Source organism: Simochromis diagramma, unplaced genomic scaffold (genome assembly GCF_900408965.1).
Source record: "Simochromis diagramma unplaced genomic scaffold, fSimDia1.1 OVJJ01000576.1, whole genome shotgun sequence".
Taxonomy (NCBI): domain Eukaryota; kingdom Metazoa; phylum Chordata; class Actinopteri; order Cichliformes; family Cichlidae; genus Simochromis; species Simochromis diagramma.
Window position 1 is genome coordinate 101081 of NW_024387394.1, and position 23531 is coordinate 124611.

Here is a 23531-nt window from a genome sequence, read left to right on the forward strand (position 1 = left end):
TGCGAACCAGTGTTCTCCAGACAGAGAATTGCGTGTCAATGTATTATGATTTATTATGAAAGTACAGGTGAATATAGCTCTCCCGTCAATATATTATTATATATAATAAATGTACAGGTGAAAATAGCTGTCATAACAATGTCAGGCAAAATTGCAGTAGCTTCCCTGATCATTTTACAAACATAAGTGAAGAGAATCTGGACTAAAAGGCCTAGACTAATGGTTGTGTGCTGAATCTATGAATCAAACTATCACCTGGAAACATAATTAACTGGTCCATAGCTGTGAAACTGGACATGAGTTCTTGATTCTATGGAGATTAACAGTAATCCAGAAATTGACAAATTTGTCCTGGGACATCGCGTAAATGTTGTCCCAGGGACATCGTGTAGATGTTGTCCCAGGGACATCGCGTAGATGTTGTCCCTGGGACATCATGTAGAAGTTGTCCCTGGGACATCATGTAGAAGTTGCCAGAGACATACCATATGAAAGTTTAGCTTCTTTTAGCCCCTGTTTGTTTTATATTATATATATATATATATATATATATATTAATATTATATTTAATATTTACATTGTATTGCAAAAAACCCCAAAACAAGTTAAAATGAATTAATTATTATTGACTAATTAAACCTTCGTTATTTTTCCACCAGAAATGGACGATATAATTAGAAGTGTTCTGAATGACGAAAAAAAAAGAACTGGAAAAGATACACAACTTTGTGTGCATGTGTCACAATGCCAGGAGGACCCATTCAGTGTTGTGTTAGAAAAATTGAACTCATTAACCCTTCATGGACATTATAAATGTTTAAATGTGGCCTCAGGTAAAGACAGGAAAAGAGACTATTACAAATTCAACTGCATCAGAGCTGGGAAAAAAAAGTCGAAACAGCTACAGAGCAGTGGGCTGTAAGGCCTATGTTTCATTTAAAGTACTCAAATGTTGGAAAGACCACAAAGTCATCGTGCAGCGTACATATGATAAGCATGATGGGCATGATCCTTCGGACCCAAAAGACGCACATTTCAACAATATTTCCAGTGATTTGAGGAGGAAGATTGAGGAACTGCTTTCCCTTGGAACTAAGCCAGCCATCATACTATCCGAATGTCATAAATGGGCCAAAGAACATGGACACAGAGATCTTCACAACAGAGAGCATTTTGTCACACCACGTGACATTGACAGTGTTAGAACCTGCATGATGAGGAAGAAGCACTTTAACTGTGGAGACAGTCAAAGTGTACATACCTTACTTAATGGAAAACATCAAGAACATGTTCTCTTCTATCAACCATACACATCTGACCAAGAACTAATGATTGTTTTGCAGACACCTGTAATGAAATCAAACATGGAGAACTATGCAAAACAGTTAGTATTTGTTGACACCACGCACTGCGTTAACCAGTATTCATTTCCCTTATTCACACTTGTTGTAAGAGATGATCATGGGCATGGAGTCCCTGTGGCCTATGCTATTGTCAGCAACGAAAGTCAGAAAACCCTGGAAATTGTTCTTGGAATAGTTTGTGAGCATTTCCCAACTTCCCCGAGGTAAATAATACATTGACAGCTATTAATTTTGAAATAATTCCTTTTCAAAAAAGTTATAACATGCCAGAATCTAATGCTATAGCTGCAGCATGGGCTGCAAAAAACTTTCCTTACCAGTTGTTAAAGTTATTCCTATAGGCTGTATGCAGTATTTTATATATCTACTTGTGAGTTGAAATGTTTAATTGGGCATTGAAGTGGTGCTTTGAGATAGCAAAAACATTTTCATACTGTTTAATCTCATTTAGTGTTTTCTTTTTTTCTGTAGAGCATTTATGGTTGACAAAGACTTTGCGGAAATAAATGCTTTGCAGAAGGTTTTTCCAGAGTCAGCAATCCTTCTATGCTGGTACCATGTCTTGCAGGTAAACCACATTGTTTTCTTTTCACGTTGTCTAAGATGCACCTGAAACACATTTTTACAACAGGGTCCTGTTGTTATGATTTGCCTCATTGTGATATTCACCTACTCAGGTTAATGAATATAAAGGAATAAAGTGTTGAGTGACTATGTCCATCCATTTAAGACCACAGTGCACTCATCTTCTGGTGGCTGCTTCCCAAAGCTCTTTTTGACATTTAAAAATATGTTTGCCTGGTTGATTTCTGTAATGCACAGGTCCTCTTGTCCAGTGAGTGACAAAGTTATTTTTGGACGTCAGCTTTCTTTTATGCTTTTTGTACAGCTGCTCCTCTGTCTCTCTCTCCAGATTAACTTTTTTTCTCTTACATTCACAGGCTGTTAATCGATGGCTTTCAAAATCAGAGTCCGGGGTCCATGGGCTTTCTAACACCCAAAAGAGAAATGAAATCATTTCTTTCTTTTGTAAGCTGAAAGCTTGCACATCTGTAAGTGTAATTTGTCTATTTCACATTTTGATTTCTTGATTACACTAAGAGCACAATAACTTTCAGTTGCTAAAAAAAGTTACAGAGAGATACAAAATAGATTTTTGAAACAATTTCTAAAACTGGCTTCTTATCTTGCTTATCAAAACAAGTACTTAAGCTGTGCAGACCATCATTGTGTCACCCACTGTGCAGTAGAACTTGTGAGTGGGATTCTTTCACAGACAGATGCTGAAACCAAATATGCTTATAGGTTTAGTGTTCCTTCTTAGCCATTGTAAAGGAAGAAATAATTGCTTCTTAATACAAAAACACGACATATTATTAATAACTTAAAATTCTTAATGTTATTCAATAAAAGGAAAAGGGCTTCAATACATAATATTAAAGATTTCAATAGGTCTGTTAAATGGATTGAAATGATTCATGACCACACCAGTGTGGTCATGAAATCCTTCGAACGCCCATCTGAAAGACATTACAGGCCACCAGCTGGACCCTCTGCAGTTTGCCTACCGGGCAAACAGGTCGGTGGATGATGCAGTGAACATGGGGCTGCATTACATCCTGCAACACCTTGACCGCCCGGGAACTTATGCCAGGGTCCTGTTTGTGGACTTTAGTTCGGCTTTTAACACCATTGTGCCTGAACTTCTTTCCTCCAAACTCTCCCCAGCTCAGCGTGTCACCAGCTACCTGTCAGTGGATCACCAGCTTCCTGACAGACAGAAAGCAACAAGTGAGGCTGGGGGAGATCACCTCTGAAACCCGGTCCCTCAGTATTGGTGCCCCTCAAGGATGTGTCCTCTCACCACTACTGTTCTCCCTCTACACTAACGACTGCACCTCCAAGAACTCGGCTGTCAAACTCCTAAAGTTTGCAGATGACACCACTGTCATTGGCCTCATTCAAGATGGTGATGAGTCTGCATACCGGCAGGAAGTTGAGCGGCTGGTACTCTGGTGCAGTCAGCACAATCTGGAGCTGAACACTCTTAAGACTGTAGAGATGACAGTGGACTTCAGGAGACATCCCTCAACTCTGCTCCCCCTCACCATATCAGACAGCCCTGTGTCAACTGTGAAGACCTTCAAGTTCCTGGGTACCACCATCTCCCAGGACCTGAAGTGGGAGACCAACATCAACTCCATCCTCAAAAAGACCCAGCAGAGGATGTACTTCCTGAGACAACTGGGGAAGTACAGTCTTCCACAGGAGCTGCTGATCCAGTTCTACACTGCGGTCATTGAGTCTGTCCTGTGCTCCTCCATCACAGTCTGGTATGGAGCAGCCACTAAACAGGACAGGAGCAGACTGCAGCGGACTGTACGGGCAGCAGAAAGGATCATCGGCGCCCCCCTGCCCTCCATCCAGGATCTGTACCTCTCAAGAACCAGGAAACGGGCAGGGAAAATCATCACAGACCCCTCACACCCTGCACACAGACTTTTTGATCTGCTACCCTCTGGCAGACGGTACAGAAGCCTGCAGACCAGGACCACCCGACACAGGAACAGTTTCTTTCCCCTCGCCATCTCCCTTCTTAACAGTTGACCTGTCACACTGCTCCCACTGCCAGACTGCAACTGCACTTATGTACATTTTGTAGTATTCATTCCACCTCATTCATTTCTGTATTTTAAGTTAGATTCGTTATTTATAGTTGGTTTACACAGCTTTGTGTATGTATGTGTAATGTGTATATATAGACACGTGTGTGTGTGTGTGTGGTGTGTGTGTGTGTGTTTTACATTGCTGTGCTTGAGAGCCACCATCTACCGGAACCAAATTCACTGTATGTGTCTGCACATATACTTGGCCAATAAACACGATTCTGATTCTGATTCTGATTCTGATATATTCTGTTGAATCCAATTCTCTTAGGAGGACGACTTTAAAGCCACATCAGCAGAGTTCTGCCAGACATTTAAGCAATACCCTTTGGTGTGCCAGTATTTTCAGAAGCACTGGGAAGGCATTGGCCACATGTGGTGTGACTACGGCCGTCGCTTCAGTCACGCTCGTTCTGAAACAAACAATGTGATTGAAAGGTATGATTTATTATTTTGACCTCATTCAATTGTATTGCTGAAAAAAAGATATTATGCATTAATCCAAGAGGCTAAACTGAGTAGGTTCTTCATGTCATTGCCAGAACAGGTTTTAGGCAAATCCTTTAAATTCTAGCAGCGTTTTTTTTGTTATCACAACAAAAAACAGAGTAGGTGGATTTGCCTAAATCAGCTAAACCGGCACAGGGCATTCCTTTATAAAAGACGTGTGCAATAGGTATTCCAATTTTTAAAAAAATAATACAGTCTTGATTTAAACTTTAAATTCCTTCAATTACAGTTACTAATCATTTCAAATAACTGTTTTTCAGATTTTTCCACCGCCTGAAATACCAGTTTTTATCTGGCTACAAGAATAGGCGTCTGGATGATCTGATTGAAGTGCTCCTAGGGAAGGCCGACGACTACTTCTCAGTCATAAAAACCCTGCAAGATGTGGGCCGCATGAAAAACAGGTTTGCTGACACCTTGTCTCAAGTTTCAGACTCTGCTTCAAGACTGATGGAAAGTGGTTGGGCTCTTAAAATTACAGTCAAGAACAGCCATGGAGTTAATGCATATCAAGTCCCATCTGAGTCAAGAGAAGACATAGTGTATGATGTCTGCCCTGTTGAGTCCTACTGCAACCGTACATATGGCTTACGAGGACTTCTTTGCAAGCATCTAGTGTTACTTGCAAAATTAGCAGAGGTTGACAATGACATCTATCCAAACATGGAAACAGACATTTCTACCTTGGCAAGAATTGCAGTGAAAGAAAGGCATTACTTTGTACACTGTGAGGACTTGAAAGTGATAAAAATGCCAAGTTTGTTTGGAAATCTGTGTTTTTTTGCATCGGCTGAAACACTTCAGTGCACTTGTTGTACGTTCTCTCACTATAACACGTGCTTGCCTGAAGGTGGCTTGTAGCCATTTTAAACAAATGAAAAACTCTCTGAAAAGTCCTCTATCAACTTTGAATGACACTCCTGTAGTTGAAAGCACAGACAAAAAATGCACAGAAGATGCGGTTGGAAAACTAAATGCTGTTTTAGACACAGTTAAACAGTGGGCATTCATTCCAGAGGGCATTACTGCAATGATAGATGAACTGCATACAAATGTCTTAAAAACAAAACAAGAAGTAGGCAAAAGTATATGCCAGTACGAAATAAAGACGACAGATAATGCACGCAAAATTAGGCCATTGTACACAGCAAAATCCGAAGTGTTGATGTGAGTTAAAATTACTGGTGTTAAAAATTTCGAGTTGAAAAGTGTTGGTTTGAGAGTTACAGTAACACTAACGGTGCTGAAAAAGCTCTGTAGCCGGAGTTATTTCAAAGAGTCAATACTATAACACTCATTTGGAGTTGATTCCCACATCCGGGTTTTTCGCGCTCATGGGCATGAAGGAGTCCGCCAGAAGTTTGCTGTCAAGATCGAGGAGGTTGTTCAGGTAAGAACTATACAACAAGACCTATGTTATTTTATCATTATTAAATATTGTAACTAACTAGCCTATAACATTATTTATCAGAAGCATGCAATATTTTCCTAATGTGGAGTGTATTCATCTGCGGTAAGAGATGGGATTCGTTAGCTTAGGTAGCTAAACTATCCTCTATAACAAGTTAATATTGCAGCGAAAATAAATGCGTGCTTAATATAATTCTCAATTCTAGTTAGTTCTAATGTCATAAGAGAAATGCTTTCCAGTGTTCAATGCTTATTAAATGAAACGAGGGAGGAGTTAGCTATCCTCTGGATATGTTAAATGTAATGTTAAAATTTGAATTTGTGGTAGCCTAGCTGGCAGCTAAGACAAATGCGTTTAGCCCACTGCTTTTAAGGGAAGCGAACATTCGCCTCAGAAATATCCTATTTAAAAGTGAACTAAACAATCACATGGAGACGTTCAAGTCAAGTTTTGGAAAGCGTCAAGATAGGCTAATTACACGTGCTACCAGCGAGTTTAGCAGTAGCCTAGCCTACAAATCTTTGAAGTGGCAGGGGGTTATGGAATTCTGTTAGATGTTAGTGACCAAGCAAGGCGCGCTGCGTTTGTGCATGGATTGCTTGCTAACGGTTAGGATATATCATACATGTTGTAGTAGGGCTGCTCAATTAATCGAATTTTAATCACGATTACGATCTGGGCTTTCAACGATCATTAAAAATGACTGAGCCGATTATTAGCCCCTCCCTCGTGCTTTACTCTCGCGCTGCTCCGTGTGGCAAATCGAGCGCACCTCTCTGCATTTCGAACACGTGTCACAACAATTAAGAGGACCCGAGGGAAGCTCGGAAAGCTAAGCAGAAGTTATTTGGAGAGGAGAGTGACTGCCGTTGGTTGAAAAGAGAGGTAAAAAAACGTCAGTGGTGTGGAAACATTATGGGTTCGCGGAGTCAGACGTGGATCAAGTAGACATAGTGTGTAAACTTTGCTACAGTGTTGTAGCTGCACCACAGAGCAACACTGCAACGTTCACTAAACATAGATGTTTACATTTTTCATTTATTTTTTATATTGCAAACATTTGCACTATTATCAGTATTTGCACACTATTTTATATTATTTTTTGACAATCTTTAAAGTCATTATTCAATACATTGTTATTGTTAAATAAATATCGTCAAATAATCGAGATCTCAATTTCAGTGAAAATAATCGTGATTATCATTTTTGCCATAATCGAGCAGCCCTATGTTGTAGTAGGCCTAATCTAAGGGAACATTTTCCCCTTTTCTACAGTTTTAGTGAAATAGGCTACCATCCAGTGTTTAAGACCAAGCGGTATAACGACTGAGGGTCGTTGACGTCGCCTCCACTGATAATCCTAGCATGTCGTGTCACAAAACAACCACCACAAAGTAGCAACTAGCCAGACGGCTGTGCATGTGTCAGAAACTCCCGATATAAATGTAAGACTTGCACTCATTAATTTACAGTATAAGGGATATTTGTTGTCATAAGTGAAAGCGTGATGAAGGCAGGTGTGCGTTCAACAGGAAATTTTATGTGGATTATCATCCTGACATGGTTTAAACAGAGATGCTTTTCCCCAAGTAGGCTACAGCGATTTACTCGCAACATAGCAGAACTAAGTATCTAGCCTGCGTGCAGACGAGAAGATCGCCGTTGTCGTCTTATAAACATGTGGATGGGTGGATAATTCATTGGATGCTATTTCTGTGTACCCAAGTTCAGCTATTTTAGTGCGCAGGGGGAAGCCAAATTATGTTCCTGAGGTTGAAGTGGTCTGTCACCCCTTCACAGATCATCACACAATGTATAGCCTAATATTTTCTTAAAGTTGTCTGGATTTGTTGCCACTTAAGCTATGGTTTAAATATATGGTAAAAAATATTCTGTGCCCCCTTCTCTCCACCAGGTGCTGTTGTAAGACATGTTGCTGAAAGTGAAATACCTCAATGTAAAGAAGTACATTAAATTGCACGCAGGATTCACTTATCTAGAATTCATCAGTGAAGGTAAGATAACCTGGCAGAACAAAATTTGTTGCACATGTATCAGTTCATCATGTTTGCATCTCATCTATTTAAAAAACGAATTAAATGTTAACACATTTTATTTTAATGTGTGACATTAAAAACAGTACAGAGCAGTAGGCCTAGGCCTATATTGTTGCTGCAGACTTGTCTAATTTAACCATTTTAAAGACAGGTAAAACAGCTGTTAATAAATATTAGCTAAATAAAAAAGTCAAAATTAGTTTTTAAAAAAGTTTTTCAGGCGTTTTAGGTGACATTATGCTTATCTTTTGTAAAGCCAAAACCAAGTTTGGACTTCCGGATGCTGCTGACCTTGATATTTTCGATGAAACTGACACAGCTGTCGAAGAAGACATTTTTCTGGAGTTTACTGGAGGCCCAACCAGACCTATGCCTGACAATACGTGAAAAGATTTCAGATGAAGGTAAATGTTATCATAACTTAAATTTTCAGAGTATAGCCCACTCAATGTAGAGCCAAGTTCTTTTGCTCTTGATGCAGATGACATTGACCTGTCTTCATGCAATATACATGACAGTGGACAGGGATGGGTCATATTTGTATAGAATGTTGTCTGAACATGAACATTGAAATTGTGTTATTAATGGCATTGTGGAGTAGCCTAAAGAAAGTTAACCAAATCATCTCTCCCAAAGATTTTTGTCCTTTAGCTCATTCCACACCATCCTCCTCGGATACATTATCTTCCCTCACGGACACTATATCACTTTCATCAAGTGACAGTGACCTCAGGGAAAAGGGCATTCCTGCAGGCCGCAGTAGATCCAGCAAAGACAGTTCTGCACCAAATGTTTCTGTGTCAGAGGCTGCAAAAGAGGTAATTGAGAACAGAAAATGTCTTTTGTATTTTTGAGTTGACACCATTTATACTGTAGATTGTTATACAAATTGAAATTCAAAACATGGTGGTTCCCAACTTGCCCTGTATGAAAAAATGTTAGTAGAAGTTAGTGCTTCTTGCTAGATATGTCTTTCACAGGTTTGTTGACATTCCTCTAAACTTTCACCTTTACTGACAAACAAGTTTTTATTGTTATTATTTTCCCTTTTATATGAGCAGATGGTTAAAAATGCCTTGACTAGGAAACCTGGTGGAGAGGAAATTCTTGAAGAATACAATGCCGAAAATTCACTGAGCCACCGCACCCGGCGGCAGCTTGTTAACATATTGGCAAGTGATATGACTGAGAGACATGGGTAAGAGTAATAGTACCTAATAAAAAAGTAAAGATGGGCCATATGGAATATTCTTGTAATGTATACTGCAGTAAAGACACATACCTTTGATTTAACATTGTCAATTGTATTTCCTCTATAGCAGAATTCCCTCCCGTAAGCAAAAGGAGAAATATGCCCTTGGAATAATTACACTCTTTTCCTCATTGAAGGATCCATTTTCTCCAAACGGCTATGTAAGTCATGCAGTGATTGTAAAACAGCACATTATTTAGTTTTCATCATGGAATAATTACATCAGCTAAATGATTTAAAAGAAAAATCTTAATTCCTCTTTCGTAATAACTATTGTCATAAAACTGTATTGAAATTGTGGATGTTGTTTAACATGTATTGCACCTGTTACATGATAATAGTCCTTGGGTTTCTTTTTGCTGAATCTGCAAAGTCTGTAAGATCGCATTTGATGTTTATTTTTCATCTATGTTTAAATGTGACAGGAACATTTCTACGACGGAGTGAAAGGCACTGGATATTTAGCGTGGCGCCTCAAAACCATGTCCAGGTCTACAACCAAACGGCCAGTGAAGGAAGTCCCAGTGCATCAAGAACAAGGGCCTAAGCGCAGAAGATTAGCAACCACATTGCCTCAGCAACTTGATGGAGATGCCTGCAAGGAGGCCATCTCATTTCTTGTTCACTCTCCTGATGAAGCAAGTGTATTTCAGAAGATGAAAATGACGTTCCAACATCGCCAGGATCTGGTGCATGATCCACAAAGAACTGCAGATGTCTTCAAAACATTTCCACGCTTTTTGGATGTCAAAGGACTAGTAAGTCAAATCACTTGATATTTTTAACTGTTAATCCTTTTTTTTGTTTGTTTTGCTGATGTGGATGGCAACAGTAAAAGATGTGATCATTGGTCATCCCAGTCAGGCTATATCCCATATTGGTCAAAATCACATTGCAATGTAAACAATGTTGAGCACTGTCTTTATGTCCTGTGTGTATGATGAACAGGTCAATCAAGACTTCCTGCTGCTGTTTGGTGCTGAAACAGCCACCAAGTTGCTTGAGAAGTGGGACATGTCATTCAAGCCAAAGGTTATTAAAGAAGCCAAACAGCTGACTCAGTCAACTGACCTGTGTCGTTTGATAAAAGCTGCTGAGAAACCAACAGAGAGTGATGCAAATGGTAGGCGTCGCACCATGCTTGTTTGATTTTAATAATATTTATTTTTACCTGTCATTTTGAAATTGTTTTATAAATTCAACCATACACAGACTGGGACAGTGACATGGCCTCTCTGCTGCTACTCCTTCAACTTTTGCCACCCACAGCTGGACGAAAGAGGAGAACCAAAATAAGTCCAACGGATGCAGCACACAAAATGGTGCACTTTCACAAGGTAAATATGTTGTCTCACTTTTTAAAATCCTACAAAACACTTTTTAGTTTTCCTCTCCATGAAGTATGTGTCTTAGTATTTTGTAATAAGTTAGCAAGGCACATAATGTCAAACTGAATGAATGGTTCATACTCAGCAAGTATAAGCTAGGCCTATATGTCAATATCTCATTTGTTTTTAGTCATGCTGCAGCATTGATGAACACTTGCAAGCAAGAGATGGTAAACAACCATACATCCTCGCTGTTGGTCGAACCCAGAACAGCATTGACACCTTCTACATCGCAGTGGACAACCAGCTCATCCCCTGCCAAGCCACCAGCTCACTCAGTGCTTTTGATGAACTTTTCAAATCCCACTACGTGTTCAACTTATCTTACGACGAGTCACTGGTTCATCTCTACAGTTTTGTGCAGACCACCATATTCAACATTGATGCCACCTCAACAGATGAGTCACCACGTGTTCGTGAGTTGCGTGCCAAAATGTTGAATGAGAACCATGTTTAAATGTTTTATCTGTCAAACTCTGCATAGCACCAGTCAGGCTTTGATAAGTCATTTGCGACTAGGTCACAGTTTTTATCCAAGCACCAAATTTAAGTTGGCTTGTTCACAAGATGGTTGCAGCCGTCAGTTCACTACATATTCTGGTTTAAAAAAACATTTAAATAGTGTTCATGATGAAGATTGTTGTCAAAGTGGTGATGCAGAACCCTCAGAGTCATTTCAAGCTGATTTTGACAGATTACAAGATACAGACATAGCAGTTGCAGGAACAAGTGTTACTCAGAGCCTAGAGGTTGGGTGTTCTGAAAACAATGGGTCAGGTCAAAGAATTAAAAAAAATTCTGAAGCAATTTGCACTAAAATTATTGGTAAACTCAATGGTAGTGGTTTGGCAAATAGTTTTGTGTCATCACTTGTTTGTGATTTGGAAGATTTTGCTGATGGACTGCACTGTGAGTTTAAACATAAAGTACTGAACGTTGTGCCAACAGAAAATCCTGTTAGATCTCCAGTGGAAAAATGTCTTGAGACTTTTGACAATCCAGTTGAGAAGTTCGACACTGAAGCTAAAAGAAAGTCATATTTCCGTGAAAAATGGGGAATTGTGGATCCAGTGGAAAAGACTTTAGGAATACGCTATGATACAAGGTTAAATAAAAAATCAGGCACTTATGACCAGGTACCAGTAAAAGACACTTTTGTGTACATTCCAATTTTGGAAACAATCAAATTTATATGTCGCAATTCTTATATTTGCGAGCTGCTTGCTAAACCATGTGTATCAAAAGAAGACAGATATGAAGACTTTTGTGATGGGAGTTACTATAAGTCTCATCCATTGTTTTCAAGACCACAGACTTCTTTGCAAATTCAGCTTTATTATGATGACTTTGAGACTGCTAATCCACTTGGTTCCAAACGTGGTGTTCACAAAGTTGGTGCAATCTATTTTGTCCTCAGAAATCTGCCTCCAAAGTTAAATTCTGCATTGATGAACATTCATTTGGTTGCATTGTTTCATGCAGAAGATGTGAAAAAATACGGCTTTGATCCTATTTTACAGCCTCTGATTGATGACATAAAGTTTTTGGAGAGCCATGGCATTGATTTACCCTTCTCATCTGAAAAGGTCCATGGCACTATATGTCAGATAACTGGGGACAACTTGGGGATGCACTCAATTTTGGGTTTTGTTGAGTCTTTCAGTGGACGTTACTTTTGTCGTTTGTGTTTAATTGCAAAACAGGATGCACAGAGTGTGTATACTGAGGATGATCCAAAGATCATCTTACGAGGGAAAGAACTTTTTGAAATGCACTGCAGTGAGTTGCAATCTGATCCTCAAAAGCTACATGTGTTTGGCTTAAGAAAGAATTCTACACTGAACACTCTTCAATTCTTTCATGTTTGCCAGAACTTTTCCTTGGACATTATGCATGATATTCTCGAAGGGGTAGCACAATATGAGATAAAGTTACTGTTGGAATATCTGTCAGACAATTTTCTGCCGAAACCTGCTCTTTTGTCACGGATCTATGCTTTTGACTATGGCTACTTGGAGAGCAAAAATCGTCCAACAAGGGTGAACTTAGACAGTAGTGGTAATAGTATAGGTCTTAACTCCATTCAGACTCTTTGTCTGATAAGAAACATTCCTTTAATTTTTGGTGATATTGTGCCAGAAGGAAATCAGAACTGGACTATGCTATTGCTATTGTTGCAAATAATTAACATCATATTCTCTCCATCTGTTACACATGGCATGACTGTGCTTCTAAAACATTTAACAATGGAACATCATGACTTGTTCAAATTGTTGTATCCAGGTAGGAACATGATTCCCAAACACCACTTTATGTTGCACTACCCAACTTGCATCAGAAAAATTGGGCCATTATTGCATGTATGGAGCATGAGAGGTGAGGCTAAACATAGGGTGTTCAAAGACACCCTTAAGAACTTTAAGAACATCACAGTGTCACTTGCCAAAAAACATCAAACATCCATAGCATACAAGTGGGAGACATGTCCTTTAAGCCATGTTGAGTATGGGCCCTTGAAATCATTTGATGTTGATAGTGAGGAAAATAGTGAAATGATCTCCCTAGGCTTGCCTGCTGTTGCAGAAGAGGCTTTCTCTGCTAATTGGGTTAACATTAATGGGACTGAGTACAGAACAGGATTGGTCATTTGTTGTGGTTCTGAACATGAGATGCCGGTGTTTTGCAGAATAAAAACAATAGTTTTGGTCAATAGTCACACCTACTTCATAGTTCAGAAGCTTGTGGTTGAAAATTTCAGTGAACATTGCCATGCTTATAAAGTGTTTGAAACGGATGAAAAAGATGTTGTTAAAGCAGACTGTATTGAAATATACAAGCCATTTGATTTGCAAAGTGCTTATGGTGATGATGATGGTCTGTACATTGTGCCATTATTTTTGTTGTGAACGTATGCTGTATGGTGCTTGGAATTTAATATTTATTAAAATGCTTATGTGACCAATTTTATGTTTTCTCCTTTTATCCTGTAAAGGGACTTAACAAGGATTTTCACTGAATGTAACACAGTAGTCATACAGTAATTGCACTTTAATGCATTTTTGTATTCAGACAATTAATACAGACTAGTATTTAAAAGCTCATATATGTCACTTTAAAGTGCCAAAATAACACTGTAAAAGTTACAGAATAACACTCTAAGTGAAAACAGTCAACACAATCCAGTGTGAAAATAAACACTTAAAAGTGTCATAAATAACACCATAGTTGTTGTGTAGTAACACCCTCAGTGAAAAGAGTTAACCCAAGCCAGTGTAAAAGTGAACACTTATCAGTGTCCTAAAACAACACTATAAATGTTAGGTAGTTACACTTTGAGTGAAGACACTTCACACCATACAGAGTGAAATCTTAACACTATGGGTGTTATATTTTTAACACTACAATGGAGTTAAAATAATAACACTTTGCAAAGTGTTACTTTAACTCTAACCAGTGAGAATTATATAAACACTGGAAAAGTGTTAACTTTAACACTATAGGAGTTGAATTAACACTGGAGATTTTGCTGTTTGTAGGCTCAAAAGGCCCTGATAGTAAAAAAAACACTACATTTCCGCAAAATGACATCACTTCCGGTTTCGGCCAGGACATGGCGGACATGCTATAGGTCGCACTGATGGACGTAGGAAGTGTACAAACGGCTGATCGGATCGGCAAAGCGTGTTTCTGGAATATTTGTTTTTTTGTTGCTGCAAGTGCTTTTATGCAGTTTTTGCAAAGCTTATGTGGAAGGAAACTGTGACTTAGGACAAGCTGATGGCATAAGATGTAAGTACAACTCCTCCGGTTTCATATGCAAAAAAATTTATTGCGCTAGCTTATGTGGTTGCAGTGCTCCCGGGATTTAAAAATAGTTATGCAAAACGGAGCGTGCCCGCTCCGACCGGCTTTAAAGGGTTAAACATCCCGATTGCGCGTCACTGGAAGTGGATGACATATACGGCTGCCCAATGGTTGACATGTGGGCTGGAATAGAGCAGGGAGTGATATTGGAGTTCACTGAGAATTGGAAAACCACAAAAAAACTTCAAAGATGAAAAAATAAAGGATAAAAAAGAACAGATAGTTGTTGCAGTGACATTTTTAATTGTTTTAAAGTTCAGTTTCTCTTCAGCTCTTTGTATGTCAGAACTTCACTCTCCTTTGTGGGATGAGCAAGTGTGACCCATAGACTGGTAGTGACATTTTGTACACAGACAAGCATGCCCTGGAGAGGCAACGGAAACGCTCTCTCTGCTTCACCATAAATTCCGCTTACTTGTGGTTCCTAGGATATTTAAAAGTAGAATGGGAAGCTGAGCCTTCCCCTTTCAGGGCCCTTTTATGTGGGACCAGCTCCCAGTTTGGATTCAGGAAACAGACACCCATACTTTATGATTAGGCTTAAACTTTCCTTAAACCCTCACTTAGTTTCACTGCAATAGGTTTAGGCTGCTAGAGGCTTCCCATGGTGCTTCCCACTGTTGCAAAGTGCTTGCTCTTAGGGGGTTGTATAAATATTAAATATAACACAAAAGTGCTTAAGGGACACGGTGACATGGTGGTTAGCACTGTTGCCGCACAGCAAGACCACCATCAGGCTGCGGTCTTTCAGTGTGGAGTTTGCATGTTCTCCCCGTGTTTGCGTGGGTTCTCCCTGGTTACTCCGGCTTCCTCCCACAGTCCAAACACATGCAGTTAGTGGGGATAGGTTAATTGATCAATACAAATTGCCCATAGGTGTGAATGCGGGAGTGAATGTGAGTGTGAATGGATGTCTGTCTCTGTGTGTTAGCCCTGCGACAGACTGGCGACCTGTCCAGGGTGTACCCCGCCTCTCGCCCTATGACAGCTGGGATAGGCTCCAGCACCCCCTGCGACCCTGAAAAGCGGAAGCGAATGGAAGGAAGTGCTTAAGTAACTGTTGTGTTATTTGGCAGTATAAAAAGTAAACTGAAACGAACGTGTTGGCATGAGCTTTCCATTAGTACAGATAGTACAGATCAAACACACAGGCGCAAATACAGCAAATTATGTCAAAATAATGTCCAAAAGCATCAGTATGATGGGCAGTAGTGTAAAGCTTTCCATTTATCGGCACAGAATATTCAGCACAATATAAAATAATAGCTTGACTGACTAAGGGTTATTAAAGAGCAGTTTTTCTGCAAATTCAATCATTATGTGCCACAGTGTCCTGGTGGCTAGAGAAGTAGGGGGCCGACTATATCTTGCTATGCCCCCTGTGGCAGGGTGTGGCTTGGGCGTGGCTGCAGGGGAGGCTGACACACACTGGAGCTCCATCAGTTCATCACGCCTCCCCCTGTATAAAATATGCCGGGACCTGAGGTTGTTGTTGTTGTTGTTGTTATTTGTGTGACTGTTGGCTAAAAAGCTGCGGCCGAATGTGTTGGAGTATACAGCAACTGAGTAAGATAAGATAAGATAAAATAAGATAAGATAACCTTTATTAGTCCCACACGTGGGAAACTGAAGTGGGTCCAGTGATGAGCTCACCAGGTGCTGAAACTGAGCCAGGACCAGCTGCTCCAGGGTCTTCATCAGGTGGGATGTCAGAGTCACCGGCCTATAGCTGTTGAGGTCCTTTGGACGAGGAGTCTTTGGCACTGGTACAACACAGGAGGTTTTCCAGAGCTGTGGCACTCTCCCCAGCCTCAGGCTCATGTTGAAAGAGGTGCTCCATCACCCCACACAGTTGATCTGCGCGGGACCTGACGACCCTTGAGCTGATGCCATCTGGACCCGCTGCCTTCTTGGCTTTAATCCTCCTCAGTTCCCTCCTGACCTGGGTGGTTGAGAGAGACAGGCTGGAGCCTTGTGTTGAGTGTGTGTTGGATGCTGTTGTTGGGGGTGGGGAGTGGTTAGCAGGGTGAGTAGAGGAGGTGTGAATGGCTTAGGTGTCAGAGGTGGAGGTGCAGCAGCAGTGCGGGTGGGTTAGTCTGCAGCCGATGTTGAAGACTGCCTCATGGATGAATCAAATGTGTTAAAGAAATGATTCAGTTCATTCGCCATGGAACATGGAACAGAGCAAAACAAGAGCCCCCAAGAGTCCAAAACATTGTTCAGAGGACTGGCCTGGGGGCTGATAGCACAAAAGTTCACATAGTTCAGGTGGCCGGCCCGGAGGTTGCTAACACAGGAGCCCAGAGTAAAACGGTTCAGGGGGTCGGCCACGCAGAAGGCAGTGGTGACGTGGAAACTGTTCTGGAGGTCGACCCGGAGGTCGCCAGTTCACTAATCTATCATAAAGCCCTCTCGGAGGTTGGCTGCATGGAAGACGGTGGCGACATGGGCAGAACAAATGAGGGTGAGAATGAGGGAGGATGAGGCTGGACCAGGCGGGCGGATGAGGCTGGACCAGACGAGGCTGAGGATGAGGCTGGACCAGACGAGGCTGAGGCTGCTGCAGACGAGGAGGATGCTGCTGCAGATGAGGAGGAGGATGCTGCAGACGAGGAGGATGCTGCAGACGAGGATGATGCTGCAGACAAGGATGTGGAAACCATAGGTGATGGCGCGAGTGGCTCCTCGGACCCTCCAGCGAAGGCTGAAAGCTGAAGTGGCTCTTCTGTTATGAAACGGCTGTGTGCAGGCAGGAAAAGGACCCAAGGTGCAGACTCCAGAGACAAACGTAAACTCAAAAAACAGCTTTAATGCTGAACTCAAAGTAACAAACTTCCAAAGTACAAACATTAATGCAGGCAGGCAAATAAAACACACAGCCGTTTCATAACAGAAGGTCGCGACCAGAGTATGGACCCAGCAGACTCCATGTGGTATCGGCGACCCACAGTATCTGCCTTCCTCAAGGAGAGGGTGATGCAGGAGGCTAAGCATGCCCGGGAGCTCGAGTCACCCTTCTATGGGTCACGTTTGGCTTGGGGAGGGCCCCCCAGCCTCCAGACTGGCATGGCTATGGCCGAGCCGGCGCCTATGCCTCGGGCGATCAGATTGAGCACGTGCACATTCTCTCCGGACACTACACCTCCACCTCCACCCCTGGATTACCAGTCCGACAAGAGGCTGGAGCAGCGGAGGAAGAAGGATTATGCAACGGCAGACATTGGACTTACTCCGCTACAGTCTTTTGCTCTCTTTATGGGACTGCAGCGTTCTGAGCTTCACAAACTCTCTGCTTCCTCATCGCAGCCCGGTCCGTTCGAGGATTTACAGCCCAGTTTGCCACCTCCCACTTCCCGGAGAAGGTGGCGCTCACGGCATCACCACTCTGTCTCTGCGGAGCAACTCCCAGTGGTGAGTTATAATGACTGCTTTCGTTCTGCTCCCTCTGAGCTGGGAAAAGACAATCATATGAACACTGCTAAAACCAAGACTGAAAAGACGGTTAAACATGGTGGGAAAGGGTCGACACCTATTTTAGATGAGCTGGTTTTCATTGAGCCTGCTCCTTTGTCTCCCTGTGCTCCTGCTCCCAGGGTAGCTGCGGTCCAGCCATCCCCTGCACCTGTATCAGTTCCTCGGGTGAGGGGGGCTAGGGCCCAGTTGATCCCTGCTCCAGTTTCCAGGCCAGCTGAGGCTCTGCTAGTCCCTGCACCCGTACCTGTTCCTCGGGTGGGGACAGCAGCTGCCGAGCCGTTGCCTGTGCCTGTTCCGGTTCCCAGGGTGAGGCTAGCCAGGAAAGCCTACCTCTGCACCCGTACCTACTCCTCGGGTGGAAGAGGCTAGTACCCAGCAGGCTCGTGCACCCATTTCTGACCTTGCTGGAGGCTCTGGTGAGCCCGTCCAGCCGTTTTTCGCATGTTCTGGAGGCTCAGGAGAATTAGCTCAACTACCTGCTAATCTACCACCTAACCCACCATTACTACCATCTTTACAACAGTCAACACATCTGAAACTTCTGTCCATAGCTCACACATTAGCTCACTTATCAGTTCAGCCACCTGTTCCTGCTGGAGGGTCCAAGGGGCCCGTCCGGCCTTCGTCTGTTGTTCCCGCTGGGAGTTCTGGAGAACCGCACCAGCCTTTGTTTGTCTCTGCTGGAGGGACCCAGGGGCCTGTCCAACCGTCTGTTCCTGCTGGGGGTTCTGGAGAACCGCTCCAGCCATCTTCTGCCTCCGCTGGAGGGTCCGAGGTGCCCGTCCAGTCTTCGTCGCCTGCATTGCCACCATCTGCGGCTCCCACACAGTCGCCTGCAGCGCCACTTCCTGCAGTTTCCACACTGTTGCCTGCAGTGCCACCACCTGTTCCGTTGCCTGCAGTTGCCATGCTGCCATCTGGTCCTGCTTCGTCTCTGCCTGAGGCCTTCGCATGGGCTGGTTGCGCTTTGTCTACGCCAGAGGTCTCCGCACCGTCTGGCCCTGCCTCACCTCGTCCTGTCCGGCCTGCTCGTCCTCGTCCTGTCCGGCCACTTTCCAGGCCGATGGCTGGACGTTATCGCCATCGTGGACGCCATCGTGAACGCCATCGTGGACGCCATCTGTTTGTTTCCCATTCCCTGATTGCTCCCTCTGTGTATTTAAGCCCTGTGTTTCTCTCTGTTCGTGTCACGATCTACCCTTATCTACCCTCATCTTGCTGTGTTCTGTCTGCGTAAGCTTATTTTGTATTCTCAGTTTTGTTACCCTTTTGAGTTCAGCATTAAAGCTGTTTAAGTTCACGTTTGTCTCCAGAGTCTGCACTTTGGGTCCTTTTCCTGCCTGCACACAGCCGTTTCATAACATCTTCCGACCCTCCAGCGAGAACAATCACAGAACCAGCAGGCATGTGGGCCTCTGGCACATGAAGCAAACTGCAGCTGCACAGAGCACTGTGTCTGGACTTCTTTAACGAAGTCCAGACGCATTTCTTTACAAGCTCCTTAGACTCCCCAGTCCCATGCATACATTCCAACTCTCCCGACTTACCGGGAGAATCCCAAATCTCAGTGCCCCTCCGGAAAATCTCCCGCAGCCACCATTGTCCCGAATTTCTCCTGATTTTCCACCCGGACAACAAAAATGAAAAACCATATCCCAGAATTCATAGCCCGGCCCAGCCAATTCCTGTTTCCAACAATGGTGGCAGCTACTTATTTTTAATTTTACTCTTATTACTCTTTTTGAGTCGCAAAATAAACTTTTAGCATATTTTCAGGCGAGAATGTAACTAAATAAACGTCAAACAGAAAACTGATTAAACAGAAGTGTGAGATGGTCGAGAATCTACGCCAGCTTCCGGTTATATTTAGATATCAAGGAGTAGACGGCAGAGTTTCACTCCACCGAGAGAGCTTGAGATGTAATTCTGAAGGCTAGACCCAGCCCACTTAGACCACGAAGGCCGGGTCCTGAGGTGGATGCAGCCTCTGAATTTGGACAGCCCCGGTTGGGGGACAGTAATAACGGTGACATTTAACTTACTTTAAATAAATAATTTTAAATAAATAAACACTGTAAAATTCAAGTTTTTTGTATATGTATATGTATACCTACCTGAGGTTACCTATTCTGAGGTCTCAAGGTTGGCAAGTATGGTCCCATGTCTTTTTCCCCTAGTCAATTCCGCGTCTGTCATGTTTCCTGTTTTACTCTGAAAGTCTGTGTCCTAGGTTAGTCTAATCAAACAATCCTAGTTTGAGTTTTTTTTTTGTATTGCTAAGTTTGTCTTGCCAGCAAATGAAACTGCCGTCTTAAGTTAATGTTTTGTCTTGGAGTCCTGCACTTGGGTCCAGCCACTGTCAGCCGCACAGCTCATCGTGACAGAAGGACGCAACCACAATATGGACCCACCGGACTCAGCTCACCTCGAGAGAGAGGTGGACCTTGCTCGCATCCTCGGACTGATGAGTCGCATTAGCCATGCCTCGGATTTGCAGACATTTTCAGTCGGACTGAGTGCAATAGAAGCAATGTTTAAAAGAAAGCCTCACCTTCACCAGCTCTCCATGTCTTCGGAATTCAGCCGTTCGCTGATCCAGGCTAAGGAGGCAGTCCAAGCCTGGGAGCTAGCCCAATTCATCTTCACCTCCTCATCCACACGCCTCAGTCACAGTAAGCAAGCCCTCTCACGCCCCACTGCAGCAGCAGCAGTCGCAGCATCGTACTCCTTCCTCCCTTACGCTTGGTTCCGACCACCCCTCAACTGCCTCATGCCTGGCATGAATGTGGTCGGAGGATGATGGGCCAGTCACTGTTGCTCTGACACCCTCTGTTTCCTCTGCCGCTCCCGTTTCCAGGAGAAACTGGCGTTATCATCATCGCCCTACCTTCGGGTGAGGGCAACTGACGGTTCAACTGACGGTTCAAGATGGCGCCGAGTATGGCAGCCTCGTCGCGAGCTCCCCCAAGCAACGGCTTTCTTCTGTGTTTAATTTTACTTTCCTTTATTTTTTCACGAGCAGCACTTGTCTCCTTGTGTACGACCGACAAACCTTACTGGACATAAAAGACGGTCTTTCTTATAACTTTCCGGAGTTCAAGTTTTGCAACACGGACACTCCGTTTGCAGACCCCCCATTCATCTCACCTGAGACGCCTTTGTTCTCTGGCCCTGGAGGCCGCAAACGCCGACGCAGAGGGAGAAGATCTGGCGTTCTGGTTCGACTGAGACGGCGCACTTACAGACCACCGTTACCCAGTTTATTACTGGCTAATATGCAGTCTCTGGAGAACAAGCTGTGCGAGCTTCGGGCACGGATCTCATTCCAGCGAGAGATGCGGGACTGCTGCGTGATCTGCCTCACAGAAACCTGGCTATCGGACAAAGTACCGGACTCCGCAATACAACTGCCGGGGTTCTCTGTGCACCGCGCGGACAGGTCACAGGATCTTACTGGGAAAAGCAGAGGCGGTGGTGTGTGTTTCATGATCAACAACAGCTGGTGTGATTATGCGAACGTGCACCCGGTCAAATCCTTCTGCTGTCACCGTTATTACTGTCCCCCAACCGGGGCTGTCCAAATTCAGAGGCTGCATCCACCTCAGGTGCCGGCCATTCTGGCTACCGAGGGAATTTACAGCAGTGATTATTACAGCTGTTTACATTCCCCCACAAGCCGACACTGACCGAGCACTCAGGGAACTGTACAGCGCGATCAGCAGCGAGGAAACCGCACACCCAGAGGCAGCGTTTATCACGACCGGGGACTTTAATAAAAGAAACCTGAAGAAAGTCTCACCAAAACTCCATCAACACATCCTTTTCAACACACGTGGAAACCGGCTACTCGACCACTGTTACACCTCTTTTCCGGGATGCGTACAAAGCCCTCCCCCGCGCCCCATTCGGCCAATCAGATCACCGCTCCATCCTGCTCCTGCCCGCCTACAGGCAGAAGCTGAAACAGGAAGCTCCAACCCGGAGGGCGGTGCACTGTTGGACGGACCAATCGGAGTCTGCGCTGCGGGACTGTTTTGATCACGCGGACTGGGAAATGTTTCACGTGGCCGCCAGAGACATTGATGAATACACAGACTCAGTCTGCGGATTTATCAGGAAATGCGTGGAAAATGTCGTCCCATCCAGAACAGTCAAATCCTTCCCAAATCAAAAACCCTGGATTAACGGAGATGTTCGCGCGGCACTGGCGGCACGGAACACCGCCTTTGCCTCCGCGAACACATCGGACTACAAACACGCACATTACCAACTCCGGAAGACGATCAAAGCAGCCAAACGTGAGTACAGGGACAGGGTGGAGCAACAGTTTGACAACCCTCGGAGTATGTGGCAGGGACTAAACACGATCACAGACTTTAGAGGGAAAACCAGCACACCGCAGACCACGGCCTCTCTGTGTGAGGATCTAAACATATTCTACGCTAGATTCGACGCAGCGAACACCATGAGACCGGACAGTGTGCGCACCGCGGATGACGTCAGTGCGCACACTGTGTCTGAGGAGGATGTGCGGAGGTGCTTCAGGAAGGTGAACGCACGCAAAGCTACTGGTCCGGACGGGATTCCCGGCCGCGTCCTCAAGTCATGCGCGGCTCAGCTGGCTGGAGTGTTCACGCACATCTTCAACCTTTCCCTCTCTCTGTCTGTAGTCCCAGCCTGCTTCAAAATGGCCACCATCGTCCCTGTACCCAAATCCTCCACCATCTCCTCATTGAACGACTGGCGACCTGTAGCCCTGACCCCCATCGTAAGCAAATGCTTCGAGAAGCTGGTCAGGGACTTCATCTGCTCTGCACTACCCGACTCACTGGATCCTCTACAGTTTGCATACCCACAACAGGTCCACTGATGATGCCATAGCCCTGACACTACACACTGCCCTGTCACACCTGGAGAAGAGAGACACGTATGTGAGGATGCTGTTTGTAGATTACAGCTCAGCATTCAATACCATCGTTCCCTCGAAGCTGGACAGGAAACTGCAGGATCTAGGACTGAGCAGCTCCCTCTGCAGCTGGATCCTTAGCTTCCTGTCTGACAGACGCCAGGTGGTCAGACTGGGCAGCATCACCTCATCCCCCATCACATTGAACACTGGTGCTCCACAGGGGTGTGTACTGAGCCCTCTCCTGTACTCACTCTACACCTACGACTGCACGGCCACTAACAACTCCAACATCATTGTGAAGTTTGCGGACGACACTACAGTGGTGGGTCTTATCACCAACGGTGATGAGACGGCTTACAGGGAGGAGGTCAGCGCCCTGACCCACTGGTGTCAAGACAACCATCTCACCCTCAACGTCGCAAAGACAAAGGAGTTGATAGTGGACTTCCGGAGGTGCAGAGAAGTACACACCCCCATCACCATCAACGGCGCTGCTGTGGAGAGAGTGAGCAGCTTCCGGTTCCTTGGTGTACATCTGGCTGAGGATCTTACGTGGTCAGTACACACAAACAAAACAGTGAAGAAGGCGCAGCAGCGCCTCTTCTTCTCAGGAGACTGAAAAGATTCGGCATGAGC

General features: G+C 44.0%; 2 protein-coding genes across 2 annotated transcripts; both read left to right on the forward strand.

Moving 5' to 3' along the window:
- Window positions 1-650: 650 nt before the first annotated feature.
- Window positions 651-5401, forward strand: LOC120720321. The gene is made up of 5 exons (XM_040009938.1): window positions 651-1932; window positions 2306-2416; window positions 4302-4468; window positions 4801-5117; window positions 5391-5401. The coding sequence occupies exons 1-5, from the start codon at window positions 1843-1845 to the stop codon at window positions 5399-5401; spliced, it is 696 nt and encodes a 231-aa protein (XP_039865872.1). The 5' UTR covers window positions 651-1842.
- A 2961-nt stretch (window positions 5402-8362) lies between these two features.
- Window positions 8363-11250, forward strand: LOC120720315. The gene is made up of 8 exons (XM_040009934.1): window positions 8363-8412; window positions 8645-8826; window positions 9070-9206; window positions 9328-9421; window positions 9686-10018; window positions 10209-10383; window positions 10473-10597; window positions 10779-11250. The coding sequence occupies exons 3-8, from the start codon at window positions 9070-9072 to the stop codon at window positions 11103-11105; spliced, it is 1191 nt and encodes a 396-aa protein (XP_039865868.1). The 5' UTR covers window positions 8363-8412; window positions 8645-8826; the 3' UTR covers window positions 11106-11250.
- The last annotated feature ends 12281 nt before the right edge of the window (window positions 11251-23531 follow it).